General features: G+C 39.1%; 1 protein-coding gene across 2 annotated transcripts in view; it reads left to right on the plus strand.

The window, feature by feature from the left end:
* Nucleotides 1-23158, plus strand: part of OTOGL (otogelin like) — a 174071-nt gene that overhangs the window by 109906 nt on the left and 41007 nt on the right. For both annotated transcript variants that reach the window (XM_068971075.1, XM_068971076.1), the window contains 10 exons: nucleotides 728-895; nucleotides 2898-3176; nucleotides 5180-5297; nucleotides 9988-10067; nucleotides 10750-10818; nucleotides 15434-15507; nucleotides 18625-18802; nucleotides 19030-19172; nucleotides 19437-19460; nucleotides 19552-19644. In XM_068971075.1, the coding sequence (XP_068827176.1) occupies nucleotides 728-895; nucleotides 2898-3176; nucleotides 5180-5297; nucleotides 9988-10067; nucleotides 10750-10818; nucleotides 15434-15507; nucleotides 18625-18802; nucleotides 19030-19172; nucleotides 19437-19460; nucleotides 19552-19644 (1226 nt within the window). The remainder of the gene's footprint in view (nucleotides 1-727; nucleotides 896-2897; nucleotides 3177-5179; nucleotides 5298-9987; nucleotides 10068-10749; nucleotides 10819-15433; nucleotides 15508-18624; nucleotides 18803-19029; nucleotides 19173-19436; nucleotides 19461-19551; nucleotides 19645-23158) is intronic.

The following is a 23158-nucleotide window of genomic DNA, read 5'->3' on the forward strand; positions in this document are numbered from 1 at the left end:
TGATCTAGTGGTTAAGACTTTGCCTTTCAAGGCAGAGGGTGTGGGTTCAATCCCTGGTCAGGAAGCTGAGATCCCACATGCCTCAGGGCCAAAAAACCAAAACATAAAAACAAGAGAAGCAATATTGTAACGAATTCAATAAAAACTTTAAAAAAGGGTCCACATCAGAAGAAATAAATTACACATTCTAAATACAAATGTATACATTCCAGATCAATATATGTATCCTTTATAATAATCTCATTCACTCATTTAGTTTTGGCTCTGCTGGGTCTTGGCTGCTGTGCTGGCTATTCTCTGGTGGAGCGGGAGTGCCTCTCGAGTGGCAAGATGCTGGCTTCTCGCCGTGGTGGCACCGGCTCTAGGGGTCACGGGCTTCAGCAGTTGTGCTGTGTGAACTCAGGAATTGTGGCGCCAGGGCTCCAGAGCGCAGGTTCGATCGTTGCGGCACATGGACTTAATCGCTCTGGGTCACGTGGGACCTTCCTGGACTAGGGGTTGAACTGGAGTCTACTGCAATGGCAGACAGACTCTTTACCACTTAGCAACCAGGGAAGCCCCGATATGGTCTTTTTGAAAAGAGTTCAGTTATTTTGTTAATGATAAATGTTTAAATGCTCAATGATTTTGGAGTCCTTTTGTTATTAAAATTTGTTCCATTGAAATGACAGCTTGAAATGTAAAAATCCTATGCAAATTTATAATTCTCTCATTTGCATTTGACTAGGGCTTGGAGAAGGACCATATATGCTGGCAAGTTATGGGCAGACTGGCCTCATTCTGGGAGCCAATATAACCAGTGGAAGCATTTTCTCTCTGCCGAAAAGTAGTATTCATGGCAGTTTATTTTTTAATTTTATGATCACTCCAGGCCTTTTCAAAGACAAGGCATCATGTAAGTAGAATTTGCAACTGGAAATAAGGATGTAGTTTACCATTGACTCTTTTCATTTATTCGTGCAGTAAATATTAATTGGGGAATTTAATATGTTTATGACATCTTTCTAGGTGCTCTAAACGATTTGAAATAAAATAAGACAGTGGCACACGAACCAGCTCTTTCTTTTGTGTGTAAAATCATTTCTTTGTTTATCTATTGGCATATATATAGATACAATTAGAATTGTAATTGTTTGGTTGGGTTTTTGGTCCTTGGAAAAGCACAGCTTCAGTTTTCATTCTCTTGGTCACAGAATTTAATTTGAAACTTTTGACTATTTTTAAAATAGTCTGCTGATAATTAACATGTGAAAGATTTTAATGCCAGATTAAAGAAAAAAGTCATAATTTACCATCAAGGAAGTTAAATTAAGAGCATAAATCAAAGTTTAGACGGTCATTGGGACAGACTGTCATCCTTACGTGGCCTGGTCTGTCTTGGTACCTGGGTCCTCATTTACTGGCTTGCCCCTGTAGATTTATACTGGTTGTATCCACTTGGCATCTATTCTAACTGATAATTTGTGTCTGTTTCTGAGGCCTGATGTTCTATTGTTACTATTCTAACCCTGCTTAGAACCATGCATGGTGTGTTCTATAAACATAGGAAATATTTAGTGAATGAATGAATCTGACCTAACTTATACTAATTTAGAGAACTCTCCTGATTTTCCAGTTAAAATAAATTGCTCTATTCTTGTAAAAAGAGCTCCTTTAGTTCTTTTAATCTATGAAAACACCTATTACAGACTAAGTTTTCATTTATGCGTTAGTTATATATTTTTTCTTTTATAATTTTTAAATTCTTCTTTTCATACTCCAGTGCTCAATAGAAGGGTTTGTATATTTTAGGACACAATGAATGCTTTTTGAATCATTTATTGGACTTGAGAGAGCTCTTTATTGTATAATTTAAAATAATTAATGTTTTAATAGAAAAATCCTTTAGGTCAAATAAAGCAATACCTAAAGAAATTAATGCCTAAGAAATTAAATCTAAGAGCTCAATTAAGAGACTTATACCATGGGTTTTACAAATACAGGGGAAACTTTTAAAGCACATAACAAAAAAGCATGACACTGCTCAAATGCTTTGTAGTTGTTCATTAGCTTTCTTATCATCTCTAGGGAAATAAGACAATAAGGTTGAGCAAATAGTCATTTCTTAATGCAGTAAAATCACTTGAAAGAACATTTGCTCATTAAGAATTCAGTGATATTGAAATGCAGTGACATGTCTAAATTGATCTGTTTCACTATTTCTTTTTCTTTTCTATCATCCAGTTTAGCCATTTGTAGATTTTATACATTTGAAAATGTTAAAGCTTGCAAGTGCAAATGTATGTCCAATTAATTATTTAACTATTTGTATGGAGTTGTACATTCTGGGGTCCTAGGTTGACCTTTTTTTTTTTCTTCCTCCATGAACATGATCAATTATTTTAAAAAATAGAACTTATGAAAGACTGATATTTTTGGAGCTGTCACTCTTATGCATTGCATGAAAATATAATTTTTTTCCTTTAGAGATCTGTAACTCATTCCTAAAATCTTTGAGAATGGCATTAACTATTCATGACAGTTGTACAGTTCTGTTTTTGTCAGCCTTCAATGGCATCCCACTCCAGTAGTCTTGCCTGGAAAATCCCATGGATGGAGGAGCCTGGTAGGCTGCAGTCCATGGGGTCGCTAAGAGTCAGGCACGACTGAGTGACTTCACTTTCACTTTTCACTTTCATGCATTGGAGAAGGAAATGGCAACCCACTCCAGTGTTCTTGCCTGCAGAATCCCAGGGACGGGGGAGCCTGGTGGGCTGCTATCTATTGGGTTGCACAGAGTCGGACACGACTGAAGTGACTTAGCAGCAGCACACATGAGTTTTACAACGCCAGTGCTGATGATCTGCCTTCTCCAGAGAACCTAGGGAGTTGTCAAACAGACTGCTCTTGTTTTCCAGCATTGGCACTTGTTTCCTTGGAATCTGCCGAAAGGCCCAACTACTTTCTCTGTGTCCACGATGACAACACTCTTAGTTTGAAACTGTGGGAAGCGAATGCAGCCTTTCATCGGAGAGCTACATTTTTTTACCATCAGGACCTCTGGATTCCTGGTTACAGTGCTTTTGAGTTATACAGCAAGAAAGGCTTTTTCATCATATTGACAGATTCTAGTGCCAAAGCATCAAAATATGATGATTCTGAAGAATTTAAACACTTAAGTAGCTTCAGTGTGGAAGGTATGTGTCCTGAGATGTCCATATATTATGTAGATAACTTAAGGAGTGACAGAAAATATATTAGGTTTTTAACTTAAAAAATATTTTAATGTGTATAATTAGTTGTATGACCTTAGTGTGTTTCTTAACCTCCCTATCCTTAAGTTTACACATCTGTCTCATGGAAAAAATAATACCTACTTTATAGTGTTATTTTGCTACATAAGTTAATGTAGTAAATTGTTTAGAATAGCCTTAAATGACATTATTTTTTAGGATTGCCTCAATTTTTACTTTCAGTGATGTCTGGGCTTTGGAAATAGAGCTTACCCATGTCGTCTTCTTGTAGAGTTTTGTTATCTACTTCTTCTTTCATAGAAGGCAACTTCTCACTTAGTCTGATTCTTTATGACAAAGACGATGTGTTTATCTCTTTGAATACTTCAAATAATTTGAATGCTTTGAATGTGTTCTTTGAATACTTTGAAGTCCAATTGTACTGACCTCTAGATTTTTCTGGTTCAGCAGAATCCCTGTCTTATTTCTAGAGATCCTTGCAGTTCTATAGCTATTGAATTTTCTAAATTTCAGAGAGGAATCCTCACTGCCTCATCCAGTGTTTAAAAGTCATGCTTTATTTTCAAAACCTAAGGGCTCAATATTTGCCTTGGGTCTCCCCAGTTTTTTCATTCTAACCAACTTTTCTAAGTCATTTCTAAGAAAGCTAATCATTTGCTTTTGTGTGTGTGTGTGGTTAAATTTCTATAAATCTGTTTGGATTTTAGAAAGTCCAAACTGAGCTTCAAATTTTTGCCTATTGAACGGGGTTCCTGGTCTCATGAGAAAGAGTCACTGACATGTGTATACAATATTCTGTAGAGTAAGTGTGATAGTTTTACTTGAGTTTAATTAAAAGTTGAATTTTGTGAGCCTCTATTTCCCCTCCATTACACAAATCCACTCCAGCATAACCAGACCCAGTGGCCCTACCTGAGCTTTGGACAACTGCAGTCAATGGCATCATCCGAATCTCAGAAACTCATCTTTGTGAGCTTCCCGAACTTAGGAGACACTCTGGGCTTATTCTAGTCTTGGAACCAGTCCTCTTTTATGACCCATGATTCTAGTAACCCAGGTTTAACTATTATTTTAATATTGAGATGCTTAAGTGCCTTCCAGAAAGCCTCATTTTCCTTCTCATACCTTGGAATTAAATTCCATATCTTAAGTCCAAGTAACATAACCTATTTCCTGGACTTCCTGCCTTACGGAGCTCTATTCTTCAGAGATAGTCTTGGACTGCTGCAGAAGGGCTGCTCTGTGACAGGGGAAGGGGAAAGTATTAGCTGAGTTTGCAGGAGAAAAAGCTTCCATTAAGGGAAGTTTTTGTAACTACGAGCATGTATTATTAAAATCAATTCATTCATTTATGTCATCAGATAATACTTACCATGTGCAAGGCAATGAGTTAAATTCTGTGAGAAGAACAAAGATGGAGTGTTCTCCTTAAGCTTCATGTCAGGCTATGTGTCTTTGGTCTTGACATTTTCCTAATTGAATTTGGCATGTCACTTGGTTCCTGTTAGCCTCAATTCCCTCATTTATAAAATGGAGATAATATTCACTCAACAGGGTTGTTGCAAGGGTAAAATAGAATAATGGACAAAAAGCTATTTTGCAAAAACTTAAATTCTAAACAAGTGCGTGCTATTATCATGATACATAGATCACTGAACACTAGCAAAACATAAATAAAGGAAGATGATTTAGAATTGTCCTTAGTCTCCTCCTACCTCTTGCTTTTTCAAATATTTGGAAGAAGAACTAACATTTTGATGTTCAGCCTGAACATGAAATGCCTTGATCACCAAGCAGTTACACTGTTTCCTCCCTCTCCCCATCTCTGCTGCCCTGTCTTTTCAATCAAAAAAGGTTCAGACCTTAATGGGTTTACTATTATAAATCACTACATTCCAAGCTGTCCATTAAAAACACACACAACCTGAACTTCATTTTTTCCCCAGAAATCCAGGCAGCAGTGCCCTACAGGAGGATGTGTGAATGGAGGTACGAACCTTGTGCCACTCCCTGTTTTAAAACGTGCAGTGACCCTGAAGCTCTCGCATGTAAATTTCTTCCACCGTAAGTCATGTTTAACCAGTAATGAATAGATTCTAGCATTAGCAGATTCTGTTCCCAGTGATTATATTTTTAGATAAAAAAAATTCTCAAGAATAATTTATTCTAGTTACTCATTCATGAATGTGTTTAATTTTATTCAAGCAGTAGTTATTGAGAGTCTGCTCTATGCCCAATTCTTGTAGCTGCTGGGATAGAGTACTGAACAAAGTATTTACCTTTCTTTAGCTAAAACATTTTGCTGCACTGAGGCAAAGAATAAAAAATTAAAATGTAAATATATAATGTGATCTATTGTTTAGATGGATTTATAATGGACAAAAATAAAGGAAGGGAAAAGGGAGCATAAAACAGGTATGCACGTTTGCTCATTAATATAGGGTGGTCAGGGAAGAACAGGCTGACAAGGCAGTATATAGTAAGAGATGTGAAGGAAGTGAGGGAACTAGCCATGTGGATGTCTGGGGAAAAAGCGTTTCAACCTGAGAAAAGTATAAAGGTCCAGGGTGGGAATATGTCTGGTGTGTTTGAGGATGAGCATGGAGGCTAGTTAATTGGGGCAAAGCGAACAAAACTTAGAGAAGAAACCAGAAAAAGAGGCTGGCAATCCCATAGGGCCTTGTAGCCTGTTGTGAGGACTTTGTCATTTTCTGTGAGTAATGTCCTGGTGTATTTTGGGACAGAGGAGTGGATTCGGTCCTTTCACAAGTTTACACTGGCCATTGCACTGGCTTTTGGGGAGGGGAAGAACAAGGGCAGAACTGGGCAGTGACACAGACAGGACGTGAAGGGACTTTCACTAGGTTGGTGGCCCTGGAGGTTGTGGGGGCAGAGAACAGATTCTGCCTGCATGTTGAATTTAAGGCCATAGGGATGCTGACAGTTTTAACATTAGTTATGAGAGAAAGAGGCTTCCTCAGGGGCTCAGTGGTTAAGAATCCACCTGCGGTGCCAGAGATGCGGGTTCAATCCCTGGATTGGGAAGATCCCCTGGAGAAGGGCATGGAAACGCACTTCAGTATTCTTGCCTGGAGAATCCCATGGACAGAGGAGCCTGGCGGGCTACAGTATATAGGTTTGCGAAGAGTCGGACACGACTGAAGTGGCTGAGCATGCATGCATGCACGTGAGAGAAAGAGGAAGTAAGGACTCCAGGTCAGGCCTCGGCATTTCATTGATTTCAGAATCATATGAAATTGCCATCTTTGTGGTCAAATCTGGTCAAATATCAACAAACTCAAATGATTCAATTAATGGAAGGACTGAGTTGTCAGTTACTGAGATAAGGAAGATAATAGGAGGAGAAGTTTAGAGGAAAAGTCAGGAATTTGGTTTCGAGGATTTTAAATTTGAGACTGAAAATTATTCTTTGAATTTGGTAATCTGGAGAATAGGAAGAGGCGAAATGGAGATTGACAGTGTAACAGCTGTTTTTTTTTTTTTTTAAGCAGTTTTATTGTAAAGGAGAACAGAGAAATGCAATTAGTAGTAGGAGGGAATATTTTTAAATGAATCATATTCCATTAGTTATTTATGAGCTTCTGCTCTGCAACAAATACAGAAGGTTCTGGCATATGAATAAGTGAGATGCAGTCCCTATTTCAAGAGCTCAAAGTCTTTAGGAAGAAGACAGGAACACTAGCAGATAATTGACAGCATAGGGGAAAGAGGACCAGAGGAATAAACGCCACAAGCACAGCACATTGAAATATTTAAATACAACACGATGCTCACTGTGCTAAGTGCTATAAAACGGGTAATCTCATTGTTCCTGTTGTCAGAAGAGAAAACAAACCAAGGCCACGTGGAAGTTAAGCAGCTTGCCTCAGACCACACAGCTTTCAGGCAGCTGAGCCAGAGTTTGAACAACGACATCCTGTCAGGCAACATGTGCTACGGAAACAGAGGGAAGGAAACGATCAGTTCAGTTCAGTTCAGTTGCTCAGTCGTGTCCAACTGTTTGCAACCCCATGGGCTGCAGCACGCCAGGCCTCCCTGTCCATCACCAACTCCCGGAGTTCACTCAAACTCACGTCCATTGAGTCGGTGATGCCATCCAACCATCTCATCCTCTGTCGTCCCCTTCTCCTCCTGCCTTCAATCTTTCTCAGCATCAGAAACTGAGACTCCAATACATTGAAACTCCAATACTTTAGCCACCTGACGCTAAGTGCTGACTCATTTGAAAACAACCAGTTCTTTCTGAAAAGAAGCCTTCACCACTCACTTGGACCCTTCACATTCACAGACCTATTTCCTGTCTCCTCTGGGAGCCATCAGGAGGTGGGGAAATAGCAGGGCTTTCATAGGGAGGAAGGCACGCTGGGGAGGAGGAAGGGAGAAAGAGAGGCGGACAAGAGCAGCCCTGGAACTGGGAAGGAAATGGAGCTGTATTTGAAGTGGCATTAGGCTAGTTGTTTTCTGTGGCATACGCAGTCTCCAGGGTGGTTGAACCCAGATCTTCAGTGCTTCCACTGTTTGGTCTATAGATACCCTTGGGGTGTCTGTTTTGGTATGATTAGAGAGTGGAGCAGAGACTCAGGATGAAACTTCACCCCTGCCAAGCCAATTGTCATCTCTGTCTTCTTCACTGTTTCCTTTCTACTGCTCCCCTTTCCTGGCTGAGGCACCTCACTAGGGCTCCTCCTGGTCCTTGCTGTCCTGAGAGGAGACTCAGGTACTAGGTTGGCATGTCAGCATCGTGTTGCACACCTCCTCCAAGTCCCCAGCAGAACCACCATGCTGGTTCTGGAGGATTTCAGTTTCTGGCACATAGCAAGTGTTGAAAATAAAAACATCTAGTGGAAATGAGAACTTTCGTAAGAAAAGATGCCAACTAGCATACCACAGAGCCCATATGTAAGTAGCATTATTCCTATTACATAATATGCCTATTATAAGAACTGTTCTGCATCGGAGGCGTGTTTATCTGTCAGAAGTCAACTAAATTACCAGTTGTATGACAGAGTGAAGGGAACCGTGCTGTGTGCAATCATGAAGACATTTTAAAGGAACAAGTTACTGGGTTTTGGAAGATATTTTTAGAAGAATAGCTGTGGTTTTGACTTGCATAAAGCAATTGCAAAATAATTGAGTTGCATAAAAAAGTGGTGTTTATTTAATTTGAGGATAGCCAACTGTCCCTGATATTTTCAGTAATTTAGTAGCTTTTTCTTATGTGCTTGACAAAGTTTAGAGTAGGATAGGAATATCATATAGAGTCGGACACGACTGAAGTGACTTAGCAGCAGCAGCAGCAGGAATATCATATACTGGTTAAAGTTTTATTATTTAAGTTCATTTTATGAAATAATTGGTCTCATAAACTAAGCTGTAAATATTTCTTTAAAAAAATTGTAAAGAAATTATCTAAGAGGCGACAACACAGTCTCCTGTTAAAAGAAAAGTTAGCTTTTCTTGGGTTTGATTTCCTTCCATGAACAAGTGCCCTCTGGTGGCAACACGTGCCCAGAGTATCAAGTTAGTTCATATCTACACTGAATTGGAAAGGGGTTGTATTTGGGTCTAAACTTTTACTTTATAGTTAAGGCAATTGGAAATATTTTACAATACTGAGGAACCTTCCTGGCTGTCCAGTGGTTAAAATTCCACTTTCAATTCAGAGTGTGCCAGTTCAATCTCTGGTCAAGTAACTAAGATTCCATATGCCACATAGCCAAAAAAAAATTATTTAAATAAGTAAAATATTAAAAATAGTGTTATAGCCTGCTGGTGTATTTGAGAGGCAGACAAGCAAGCCTTTTAAAAACCGTATGTACGTTAGTTCTCTCTAGTATGTGTGAGTCTAAGAACTGGCTGTACTTGAAGGATATATTGTAATTCTTTTGAATCAAAATAAATTGGACCCTGAGACCCAATTGAATGAAAAGGAAGATGTAGTCTCAGTCATCATCTTGGCTTCATTCCCTTAGAGCAGAAGCATTTCAGGATGGTCTCCTCTGTTTTGGGCTCATGATTCCCAAATCCATTCTTCTTGAAATTTGGGATTCTTGAAAGTGCAATGCGCCGCATAAAAGACCAGATGTTTCAGAGCTTGAAATTCTGTCTCTTTAGGCTCATACACAACCACCCCCTCTCTGAGCACGGCTGCTATTTCAGACACAGGCCCTGAGGCTCTTGAGAGAACTGTATCCTCTGCCATTCCCCTCCCTGTCCTCCAAAAGCAACCAGGTCCCGACTCCATGTCTGCCACCCAGAGATTTCTAATTACTTTCCAATGACTTTAGGGCTCAGTAATAGGCAGAGACAGCCACCAAACATTCTGATTTTGTTCTACCAACATCCTTATGAATATTCAAATAGTGGGTCTTATCTTCTTATATGTGAGGGAGTGTAGGAAGATAACAGTATGATGAACATAGAGTAAAATCACAGTAAAGGATTCTTCTGCATTTCCAGTAATTTATAGAACGTGGCCTTGGTGTGTGCCAAATTTAAGTGTATGTTTTGAATGTTCTGTGTTCAAATTCTGCCTCAATCATGAATATTTTGTTATCATCCACTAACTTGTGGTTTCATACAATGAGATATGATGGAAAATAGCAAATGGAGCAATCCTTAGTGTTTGAAAAGGTGAATAGAAGAATTATAGGAAAACTGTATCTTAATTGCATATATTAAATGCCATATATTGTTATATTAAATTTTTTTCTTTAATTTTTTTCATGTGAAGGATTGAAGGATGCTTGCCCTACTGCCCTAAACATATGATCCTTGATGAAGTCACTCTTAAATGTGTTTATCCAGAAGACTGTAAGTATGAATCTTACTTAACTTATTCTGAAGTGTAAAATACATGAATATATTTATACAGTGGCAAGTAACTATAAAAACAGACATTTTAGACAAACAATAAACCTTCATAAGATTCTCCTTCATTGTCTTTTTCAAAGTGGTTTTTTTTTTTTTTTTTGGTTCTGAGTTACTTTTCAGTTCGGTTCGGTTCAGTCGCTCAGTCGTGTCCGACTCTTTGTGACCCCATGAATCGCAGCATGCCAGGCCACCCTGTCCATCACCAATTCCCAGAGTTTACTCAAACTCATGTCTATCAAGTCCATGATGCCATCCAGCCATCTCATCCTCTGTCATCCCCTTCTCCTCCTGCCCCCAGTCCCTCCTAGCGTCAGAGTCTTTTCCAATGAGTCAACTCTTTGCATGAGGTGGCCAAAGTATTGGAGTTTCAGCTTTAGCATCAGTCCTTCCAATGAACAGCTAGGACTGATCTCCTTTAGGATGGACTGGTTGGACCTCCTTGCTGTCCAAGGGACTCTCAAGAGTCTTCTCCAACATTAAAACTATGCAAATTTTTCTTCTAACATTCCTCTTGCATCTTCTCTCCCAAAACATTTTCCTTATATGAATATTCTTATGTGAACTGTCTGGGCCTCACTTTAAGCAAAACAGATTAAAGAAGAGTATCTTTGTTCCTTTGTAGGCATACCTCTGATTCCCACAGAACCAGCATTAATTTCACCAGGTAAGCCATCTCTACCCATGTTTATAAGTATTGTAATTTTAGACATTAAACTTAGCATTATGTAATTTAGATCTTGGCACACTAAAAGAGCTGCTGGTGTTAGTTATACCTAACCCACTGGAGAACCCAGCAGTCACTTTTGTTTCACTAAGTAACTATTTACTGGATCAATGAGCCACACTTTCAGAATGGTTTCTGCATCTGGTCTGTGTCTGTCCCATTTCAGTTAGTGTAGGTAATGAGAATGCCCCTCACATTTTTGCCTAGAATTTGTTGTTGTTCAGCCTCTCAGTCATGTCTGACCCTTTGTGACCCCATGGACTGCAGCACACTAGGTTTCCCTGTCCTTCACCATCTCCCAGAGTTTGCTCAAACTCATGTCCATTGAGTCGATGATGCCATCCAACCATCTCATCCTCTGTCACCCTCTTCTCCTGCCTTCAGTCTTGCCCAGCATCAGGGTCTTTTCCAGTGAGTGAGTTCTTTGCATCAGGTGGCCATAATGTTGGAGCTTCAGCTTCAGCATCAATCTCTCCAATGAATATTCAGGTTGATTTCCTTTAGGATGGACTGGTTTGATCTCCAAGGGACTCTCAAGGGTCTTCTCCAATACCACATTGCAAAAGGATCAGTTCTTCAGTGCTCAGCCTTCTATATGGTCCAACTCTCACATCCATCCATGACTACTGGAAAAACCGTAGCTTTGACTAAATGGACGTTGTCAGCAAAGTGATAACTCTGTTTTTGACGATGCTGTCTAAGTTTGTCATAGGTTTTCTTCCAAGGAGCAAGTGTCTTTTAATTTTATGGCTGCAATCACCATCTGCAGTGATTTTGGAGCCAAGGAAAATAAAATCTGCCAATTCCCCACATTTCCCCATCTATTTGCCATGAAGTGATGGGACCAGATGCCATGATCTTTGTTTTTTGAATGTTAAATTTTAGGCCAGCTTTTTCACACTCCAGTTTCACCTTCATCAAGAGGCTCTTTAGTTCCCCCTCACTTTCCTCCATTAAAGTACTATCACCTGCATATCTAAGGTTGTTGATTTTTCTCCTGGACATCTTTATTCCAGCTTATGATTCATCCACCCCAGCAATTCTCATGACATACTCTACATATAAGTTAAATAAGCAGGGTGACAGTATACAGGCCTGATGTGCTCCTTTCCCAATTGTTCCACACATGCCAAGTTGCTTCAGTTGTGTTTGACTCTTTATGACCCTATGGACTATAGCCCACTAGGCTCCTGTCCATGGGACTAACCAGGGAAGAATCCTGGAGTGAGTTGCCATTTTCTCCTCCAGGGGATCTTCCCGACCCAGGGATTAAACCCTCATCTCTATGTCTCCTGCACTGGTGGGCAGGTTCTTTACCACTAGCACCACCTGGGGAGCCCATCATTTCTAACTATTGCTTCTTGACCTGCATACAGTTTTCTCAGGAGGCAGGTAGGGTGGTCTCTTATTCCCATGTCTCTAAGAATTTCCCAGTTTGTTGTGATCCACACAGTCAAAAGCTTTAGTGTAGTCAGTGAAGCAGAAATAGATGTTGGCATAAATCCTCTTGCACGAGGCTGCTATTAGCCCTACCATAGAGACTGCGGACTCCAGGACTGGGCTGCTTTAGGCCAAGCAACTAAGGGGCCTCCCCCATCGGCAGAAAATTGGATTAAAGATTTACTGGGCATGACCCTACCCACCAGAGGAAGACCCTCCCATCAGGAAGCTTGCATAATCCGCTCTCCAACTCCAGACAGAAGAAGCAAGAACTACAATCCCATTTTTAGTTTGTAAAATTGTCATATTCTGTAGAAGTTACAACATCTAATAAACCATGAACCCAGCTTTTAGGACCAAGCAACAGAAGTTTTTATTCTACTTTATGATAAGTTGTTAGAATATACAAAATAAGTTATTTATAAAATTTATTTATTCTCTGATGTCATTGTGGTAGGCTGAATAATGGCCTCCCAAAGATGTCCATGTCGTCATCTCCAGAATTTGTGAAAATGGGAACTTGCATGCTGAAGATGTGATGAAGTTAAGAATTTTGAGATGGGAAGTTTTCCTGAATTATCTCTGTGAGCCCAGTGTAATCACAAAATCCTTATAAAAGACAAGGGGGATGGTCAGAGTCAGAAGAGATAATGCATGTGAGAAGTCAAAATTAGCAGGGGAGGACAAAGGGAGAGGAGGAAGAAGGGAGAGAGAGAGACTGAGATTTGAAAATATTATTCTGTGGTTTTGAAGATGAGGAAGAGGCCATGATGCATCAATATATTCATGCAATCCATAGTTGGAAAAGCAAGGAAACAAATTCTTCCACAGAGGCTCTAGAAGGAATACAGCCATTGCTGATACCTTGATTTTAGGACTTCTGACTTCCAGAACCACAAAATAATAATTTGGTGATGTTTTAAACCACTAAACTTGAAATAATTTGTTTATAGCAGCCACAGGAAATTAATATGGTCATTTTAGATAGTATCAACAATGGATAGTGCAATTACAGCTAGACAAAATTTCAGCCCTTCATTTTGGCACAAGGAGTTCATCAAAGCTATATATTGTCACCCTGCTTATTTAACTTATATGCAGAGTACATCATGTGAAATTCTGGACTGGATGAAGCACAAGCTGGAATCGAGATTGCTGTGAGAATATTAATAACCTCAGATATTTGGATGACACCACCCTTATGGCAGAAAGCAAAGAGGAACTAAAGAACCTCTTGATGAAGGTGAAAGATGAGAGTGAAAAAAGATGGCTTAAAACTCAGCTTTGAAAACACAAGGATCATGGCATCTGGTCCCATCACTTCATGGCAATATATAGAGAAACAATGGAAACAGTGACAGACTTTATTTTTTGGGGCTCCAAAATCACTGCAGATGGTGACTCTGTGTGTGTGCTCAGTCGTGTCCAACTCTTTGCAACCCCATGGAATGTAGCCCATAAGGCTCCTCTGTCCATGGAATTTTCCAGGCAATAATTCTGGAATGGGTTGCCATTTCCTTCTCCAGGATGGTGACTGCAGCCATGGAGTTAAAAGATAGCTTTGGAAGTTGGTGATGGACAGGGAAGCCTGGCATTCAGCAGTCCATGGGGTAGCAAAAAGTCTGACACAACTGAGTGGCTGAACTGAACTGCTCCTTGGAAGAAAAGCTATGACAAACCTAGACAGCATATTAAAAAGCAGAGACATTACTTTGCCGAGAAAGATTCAAATAGTCAAAGCTATTATTTTTCCAGTAGTCATGTATGGATGTGAGAGTTGGGCCATTAAGAAGGCTGAATGTGGAAGAATTGATGCTTTCAAACTGTGGTGTTGGAGAAGACTCTTGAGCGACTGAAAAACAACAGTCCTTAGGACTTTGAATATTTTGGAGACATCTTTATTACTAACAAAAAACTTTAGAAGGCATCTTACAAATATGTTTCAGTTCAGTTCAGTCACTCAGTCATGTCCAACTCTTTGCAACCCCATGGACTGCTGCACGCCAGGTTTCCTTGTCCACCACCAACTCCTGAAGCTTGCTCAAACTCATGTCCATCCAGTTGGTGATGCCATCCAACCATCTCATCTTCTGTTGTCCCCTTCTCCTCAGCCTTCAATCTTTCCCAGCATCAGGGTCTTTTCCAGTGAGTCAGTTCTTTGCATCAGGTGGCCAAAGTATTGGAGTTTCAGCTTCAGCATCAGTCCTTCCAATGAATGTTCAGGACTAATTTCCTTTAGGATTGACTGGTGGGATCTCCTTGCAGTCCAGGGGACTCTCAAAAGCCTTTTCCAACACCACAGTTCAAAAGCATTAATTCTTTGGCTCTCAGCTTTCTTTATAGTCCAACTCTCACATCCATACCTGACTACTGGAAAAACCATAGCTTTGACTAGATGGACCTTTGTTGGCAAAGTAAAGTTTCTGCTTTTTAATATGCTGTCTAGATTGGTCATAGCTTTTCTTCCAAGGAGCAAGCATCTTTTAATTTCGTGGCTGCAGTCACCATCTGCAGTGATTTTGGAGCCCCCCAAATAAAGTCTCTCATTGTTTCTATTGTTTCCACATCTATTTGCCATGAAGTGTTGGGACCAGATGCCATGATCTTCATTTTCTGAATGTTTACCAGTCATATTTTCCCTTTCAATGGATACCTTCTTTACCACATCCTCAACTGGGGTCTTGATTAGTCCATAGCATCATCTATTCTGCTTGCAAGGAAAACATTCTAGAGATTCGCTGGGAAATGAATCAACCTCGCTATGTATTTTAAGAATTCAACAAAATTTGTAACTCCTGAGCAGTCTTTAGTGATACTGTTGATATTTCTACCAGTTCAAACAAATGTGTTGACACCATCAAGGCAGTGAATGTGTTTTATAGAATGGTGCCTCAAAGCCAGTACTCTGGAATCAGAATTCCCAGGTTCAAATTCTGCCTTTGATACCAGCTTACTTCTCTATAGCTTAGTCTCCTTATCTGTAAAATGACAATAATATTATTATCTATACTTCACAGGGTTCTTGTTAGAATTAAGTGAAATAATCTATATAAAATTTCTGATCATGGTGACTGTCACAAATGAATTTTATACATGATCAATACCACTTCACTAATGTTGGGGACCTCTTTATTTCCTTCAGGTCCAGAAATGATTACTCCATCAGACTTCACTGCAATTGACATGCTAACAACGACAACAGGTTTGGAATGTGAGGTATGACTGAGTAATATCTTCAGCTATCTCTCATTTCCTGATTGTGTCTATTGTTTCTGTATCACTATCCAAATGCTATTAAAATTCTTTTGGTATGCTCTCAAGTCTTTCTTTGTTAAATTAAGTATGCCTTCAGTTCAGTTCAGTGGCTCAGTTGTGTCCGACTCTTTGCGACCCCATGAATCGTAGCACACCAGGCCTCCCTGTCCATCACCAACTCCCGGGGTTCACGCAAACTCATGTCCATCATGTTGGTGATGCCATCCAGCCATCTCATCCTCTGTCATCCCCTTCTCCTCCTGCCCTCAATCCCTCCCAGCATCAGGGTCTTTTCCAATGAGTCAACTCTTCGCATGAGGTGGCCAAAATATTAGAGTTTCAGCTTCAGCATCAGTCCTTCCAATGAACACCCAGGACTGATCTCCTTTAGGATGTCTTACATTTTAACAATTGTATTTCCTTAACTGTCAGATATTTCTTAATAACTAGATTCTGGTTACACTAAGAAAAACAAAATGAAATGCAAATGAAGTCTTAAAGATGAATCCTTAATAACAATAATTTTGTGATAATTAGGTGTAATAATAATTACATGTGTTAATTTAATACTCTTATTTATTAATTTATTAATTAGATAATTTCTTAATTTATAATAATTAAATGTGATTCCTTAATAATTTTTTAATGATGATAATTCTTTATAATAATAAAGGGTATATTTTGGGTTTCTCTGTAAATTAGGCATTCAAAAATATTTATCAAGCAGCTACTATATACCATCTGTTGATCTGTGCATATGTTCAGTCATGTCTGACTCTGTGCAACCCTTTGAACTGTAGCCTACCAGGCTCCACTGTCCATGGGATTATCCAGGCAAGAATACTGGAATGGGTTGCCATTTTCTCCTCCAAGGGATCATCCTGACCTAGGGCTCAAATCCGCATCTCCTGAGTCTCCTGCGTTGCAGGCAAATTCTTTACCTGCTGAACCGCTGGGGCACTGTGCAAAATGACGAAGATTTATGAGTAAAAGATAAGGTCACTGAATCCCAGAGCTGGTAATTGTCCTGACTGAGAATTGAGAAATTATCTCCTTACTCCAAATATGCCACTTGTTCTGATAAACCAATTATTTATCCAACTAATATTTATTCAGCACTATTACTGGCTAGGAGCTATTCAGGTAAATTACTGCTTTTACCGAGTTTACATTGGATTGGATTCTAAAGTAGACAATAAGCAAAATTAATTTGCCAAGTTATATAAAACATTATAGAGCTTGGTGCTCAGGAGAAAAATAAAACTATTTTCAATGATGTGATTTTCACTGATCCTCATTAATAGAGTAACTGTTACTTTAAAGAAAAAATCTGAAGAAGTTAAGAGAGTGAACCATGCAAAGAACCTTGCAAAGCAATCCAAGCAGAGGGATCAGCAAGTGCAAAGGCCCTGAGCTGAAAATGTACCTAACCACCTAAAAAAACGGAAGAATAGCAAGGAGGTCATGCAGTAAGCCCAGAGTAAAATAGTAGGAAATGGGTTATGTAAGGCCTTGTGGATAACGTAAAGACTGTGGCTCCCATTCTGAGTGACTTAGGAAGAACAGAAGGAGGTTTCTGAGCAGAGGCATAATATGAGCTGCCTACATCATCTGCATGTCTGAGGTTGCTGATATTTCTCCCAGCAGTCTTGATTCCAGCCTGTGCTTCCTCCCGCCCAGCGTTTCTCATAATGTATTCTGCATATAAATTAAATAAGCAGGGTGACAATATACAGCCTTGACGTACTCCTTTTCCTATTTGGAAGCAGTCTGTTGTTCCATGTCCAATTCTAACTGTTGCTTCCTGCCCTGCATATAGGTTTCTCAAGAGCAGGTCAGGTGGTCTGGTATTCCCATCTTTTTTTTTTTTCCAGAAGTATTTGGACTTTTATTTTATTTTATTTTTTACTTGGGGTACTCCCATCTCTTTCAGGATTTTCCACAGTTTATTGTGATCCACACAGTCAAAGGCTTTGGCATAGTCAATAAAGCAGAAGTAGATGTTTTTCTGGAACTCTCTTGGTTTTTCAATGATCCAGTGGATGTGGTCATTTGATCTCTGGTTCCTCTGCCTTTTCTAAAACCAGCTTGAACATCAGGGAGTTCATGGTTCATGTATTGCTGAAGCCTGGCTTGGAGAATTTTGAGCATTACTTTACCAGCGTGTGAGATGAGTGCAATTGTACGGTAGTTTGAGCATTCTTTGGCACTGCCTTTCTTTGGGATTTAGTTTGACCTTAAACCTGATTTTCTATCTATGAAATAGGGAAAAATTTTAATACCTACCTCAGAGGGTGCTTTTGTGGAAATAAAATGGACTAATTAGAACAATGCCTGGAGCATAATAAGTGGTATGATATTTATCATTGCTACAATTATTAGTATAATTTATATAGAATATAATTTATAAGCTTTGAAAAATATGCAACTTTATCTAGAAGTCTGTAAGCTATATGTAAAAAAATAAATTTTAATGATTCTATCCAGATACTGCCCAACTGATACTGCATTTGATTTTTAATGAAATATTTGGATAATATTAAGTTGTAACTTTTTAAACTGAAATTAACAGAAGTCTTAATCATACTAGCTTTATACAACATAATATGAAAGGTCAACTGCCACTGTTTTAAGTCTGCTTGCAGAACACTAATCTAGACAATTTAGGACAAGATTTCAGTTTTCTCGGAAGTTGGATATGTGGGCAGTTCTGATATCAAATCAATATTAGGGTACAATTAAATGACCATACTGCTGAGTATTTTAGAGAAGATACCTCAACAAAAGCCATTGTGAAATTTTCTTTTTATTTTGTTTTACTTATTTATTTATTTTATTTTACTTTATTTTACTTTGCAATACTGTATTGGTTTTGCCATACATCAACATGAATCCACCAGGGGTGTACACATGTTCCCAATCCTGAACACCCCTCCCACTTTAATTTTCACTGTTCATCTTTCAAAAGATTTTGTATTTAGGAAGTGTATACTATAGGCAATGTGAATGGGAAATTTAAAAATTAAAACATTAGTTGAAAATGGAAAAAGATGCATTAATTTTCTTTTTTATTAACAGCCTCAACAATTTGATCCTGTTTATAATTGTAGCCAATATATATGTCTTAACATGGAATGGAAGTTGTACAACTGGTCTCTTAATTGCCCAAAGGAATTGGAAATGCCTGACTGCGGTTTCCGGGGAAGACCTGTTCAAGTGAATAGAGATATCTGCTGCCCTGAGTGGGAATGTCCATGTGAGTTTTATCAATTTTAAATCAGGAGGAGATGGTTATTTTTTTCAAGCTATCACTTCATCAAGTCAAAGTTCAGCTGACTTATGATTTTGGTTTCCAATAACTTTTAGAGTTGCTTTTTGTCAAACATAATAAAACCAATTTGAAAGATGTTTTTAAAGGAAAAGTTATTACTGTAATACAAATAATTAGTTAATAGACTAAATCTACTCTCTATCACGTTTTAGGTCGTTGTTCCATGTTGTCAGAACTCAGCATTATTACTTTTGATGGAAATAACGCAGCATTATATAGTATGGCTTCTTATATCTTAGTAAGAATTCCTGGGGAAGTTATAGTTGCTCATATTGAAAAATGTTCCATGAATCAGGTAAGTCATAATTTATTCTTGTGTCATTTATTCTTAAATCTAGCAGCTAAAGTATGTCACAACATTAGGTATTCCCACAATAAGAAGGGACTCAAGAATTCACTGAGATTTATCTTCTGGCACTTAAAACATGAGTATATTTCAAGTGAATATATTTAGAATATATTTAGAAGCATATAATATTAATCCAAATAATGTTTTTAAAAGTCAAGTAGTGTATTTTTTTTAAGTGTTTTCTCTCTATAACTTTTTTTTTTTTTTCAGAATGGAAACTCCTTTAAAAAGCTAGTGAGTATTTGGAAAATGTTTAGTAAATTACACTATTTATTGCTAAAATTATGTTTAACTCCATAAAGTTTCAATTTTTTTTTCAATGAAGGCTTCCTCTGGAAGAGTCTCTGGACTTTGTTTTAAGAAGTTAAATTTGACCACATCTCTACATAAAGTACTTGTCAATCGGGTAGCAAGAAAGGTAGGGACACAAAGTTAAAACATGTCTTCACCTTAGATGAAACTGAAAAATTATGTAAGTACAGTTATTTCCCAAAAGAGAGCATATCAGTGGATTTCCATTGCTACAATGTCTAATCATTCTTTTTACAGACAGTATAAAAATGTGTTTCATAATCTTGTATGTCTCCTACCATAACCTCCCAACTGTTGCAAATGTTTCTCCTTTTGTGAGGTTAACTGAAACCGCTATGTTAAACATTCTAAAGCTCTCTTGATAATGTGAGTTGCCAAGCTTCCTAGTGTTAGAGTTAATGTTAGTGTTTCAAATTAGGCAAAGTGGAAATGAGGTGAAAGAGGGGATCATAACTTGCAAAGAATAGCAGGCAGCCAAGAATACCAGAATGAAGACCATGGAGAGAACAAATGGATAGAGTAGTTTTGCAATATCGGTAGTATTGATTGATAGCTAAAATAAGAAAAGAAAATGAAAGAATATTTAAATTTATCGAAATAAATGGGAGAAGAGCAATGCATCATTAAAAAGCTGGAAAGGAGCCTTTTGATTTTACAGGGAAAACCTTTATCCCAAGGAATTATGCTTCCCCAATAGGAGTGTTGAGAGCTGGATGACTCACTCAGACATATAGTCCAGTGCATGCTCAGTTGTGTCTGACTCTTTGCAACCCTGTGGGCTGTAGCCCACCAGGCTACTCTGCCCATGGGGTTCTCCAGGCAAGAATATTGGAATAGGGTACCATTTCCTCCTCCAGAGATCTTCCCAACGCACAGATTGAACCCAATCTCCTGCATTGGCAGGCAGATTCTTTACCACTAGCGCCATCTGGGAAGCCCTCAGGTAACACATGGTGCTCTCAAAAATAGAAGAAAGTAATATGTAAAGATTTAGCTCAAAATGGCTGAGATGTTATGTGTTTTTCAGAAATAATTCTCTTAGCACAGGCCATAGATTCTGAACTGGAAACAGTGTTAAAGCAAGTCTATATACAGTAAAATGTCAGAAAGTTTAGGAGCAGTGATCCCATAGGAGACTGACCCAGACTTGCCTATGAGTGTCCAGGAGTCTCGGGCAGAGGCATGGGTTGGTGGTGGCCTGCTGCAGGGTAGGGAGCACTGAGGTCGGCAGTGTGTGCATGGGACCTTTTGAAGGCGGTTGCCATTATCTTCATTACCTCCACCATAGTTTGGTCTCAGTTCAAACAACAGGGAGGGAACACAGCCCTCCCTGCCCATCAGCAGAAAACTGGATTAAAGATTTACTGAGCATGGCCCCGCCCATCAGAACAAGACCCAGTTTCCAGTCAGTCTCTCCCATCAGGAAGCTTCCATAAGCCTCTTATCCTCCTCCATCAGAGGGCAGACAGAATGAAAACCACAATCACAGAAAACTAACCAATCTGATCACATGGACCACAGCCTTGTCTAACTCAGTGAAAGTATGAGCCATGCCATGTAGGGCCACCCAAGACAGATGGGTCATGATGGAGAGTTCTGACAAATCGTGGTCCACTGGAGAAGGGAATGGCAAACCACTTCAGTATTATTGCCTTGAGAACCCCATGAAAAGGCAAAAAGATAGGACACTGAAAGATGAACTCCCCAGGTCAGTAGGGGCTGAATATGCTACTGGAGAAGAGTAGAGAAATACTCCAGGAAGAGTGAAGAGACGGAGCCAAAGCAAAAAACAACCCCCAGTTGTGGAGATGACTAGTGATGAAAGTAAAGTCCGATGCTATAAAGAACAATCTTACGTAGGAACCTGGAATGTTAGGTCCGTGAACCAAGGTAAATTGGAAGTGGTCAAACAGGAGGTGGCAACAGTGAACGTTGACATTTTAGGAATCAGTGAACTAAAATGGACTGGATGGGCGACTTTAAGTCAGATGACCATTATATCTACTCCTGTGGGCAAGAATCCCTTAGAAGAAATGGAGTAGCCCTCGCAGTCAGTGAAGAGTCTGAAATGCAGAACATGCATGCAATCTCAAAAACGACAGAATGATCTTGGTTCGTTTCCAAGGCAAACTATTCAATATCATAGTAATCCAAGTCTATGTCCCAACCAGTAATGCTAAAAAAGCTGAAGTTGAAAAGCTCTATGAAGACTTACAAGATCTTCTAGATCTAATACCCAAAAAAGATGTCCTTTTCATTATAGGGGACTGGAATGCAAAAATAGGGAGTCAAGAGGTATCTGGAGTAACAAGCAAGTTTGATCGTGGAGTACAAAATGAAACAGGGCACAGGCTAACAGAGTTTTGTCAAAAAAAGCACTGGTCATAGCAAGAACCCTCTTGCACCAACACAAGAGACATGTGTTACACATCATATGGACATCACCAGATGGTCAATACTGAAATCAGATTGATTATGTTCTTTGCAGCCAGAGATAGAGAAACTGTATACAGTCAGCAAAAACAAGACAGGGAGCTGACTGTGGCTGAGATCATGAACTCCTTATTGCAAAATTCAGACGAAAATTGAAGAAAGTAAGGAAAACAATGACACCATGCAGGTATGACCTAAATCAAATCCCTTATGGCTATACAGTGGAAGTGACAAATAGATTCAAGGGAATAGACCTGACAGACTGCCTGAAGAATGGTGGATGAAGGTTCCTGACATTGTACAGTGGGCAGTGATCAGACCATCCCCAAGAAAAAGAACTGCAAAAAGGCAAAATGGTTGTCTGAGGGGGCCTTACAAAGAGCTGAGAAAAGAAAAGAAGCGAAAGGCAAAGGAGAACATGAAAGATACACAGATTTGAATGCAGAGTTCCCAAGAATAGCAAAGAGAGATAAGAAAACCTTCCTCAGTGACCAAAGCAAAAAAATAGAGGAAAACAATAGAATAGGAAAGACTAGAGAGCTCATCAAGAAAATTAGAGATACCAAGGGACATTTTATGCAAAGATGGGCACAATAAAGGACAGAAACAATATGGACCTAACAGAAGCAGGAGATATTAAGAAGAGGTGGCAAGAATACACAGAACCATGCAAAAAATTTTCATGACCCAGATAACTGTGATGGTGTGATCACTCACTTAGAGCCAGACATCCTGGAATGTAAAGTCAAGTGGGCCTTAAGAAGCATCACTATGAACAAAACTAATGGAGGTAATCAAATTCCAGTTGAGCTATTTCAAATCCTAAAAGATGATGCTGTGAAAGGGCTGCACTCAATATGCCAGCAAATTTGGAAAACTCAACAGTAGCCACAGGACTGGAAAAAGGCAGTTTTCATTCCAATCTCAAAGAAAGGCAATGCCAACGAATGCTCAAACTACCACACAATTGCACTCATCTCACACACTAGCAGAGTAATGCTCAAAATTCTCCAAACCAGGCTTCAACAGTTTGTGAACCATGAACTTTGAGGTGTTCAAGCTGGATTTAGAAAAGGCAGAGGAACCAGAGATCAAATTGCCAACATCTGTTGCATCATTGAAAAAGTAAGACAGTTCCAGAAAAGCATCTACTTCTGCTTTATTGACTATGTCAAAGCCTTCAACTG

This window comes from Capricornis sumatraensis, chromosome 4 (assembly GCF_032405125.1).
Source record: "Capricornis sumatraensis isolate serow.1 chromosome 4, serow.2, whole genome shotgun sequence".
Classification (NCBI taxonomy): Eukaryota; Metazoa; Chordata; class Mammalia; order Artiodactyla; family Bovidae; genus Capricornis; species Capricornis sumatraensis.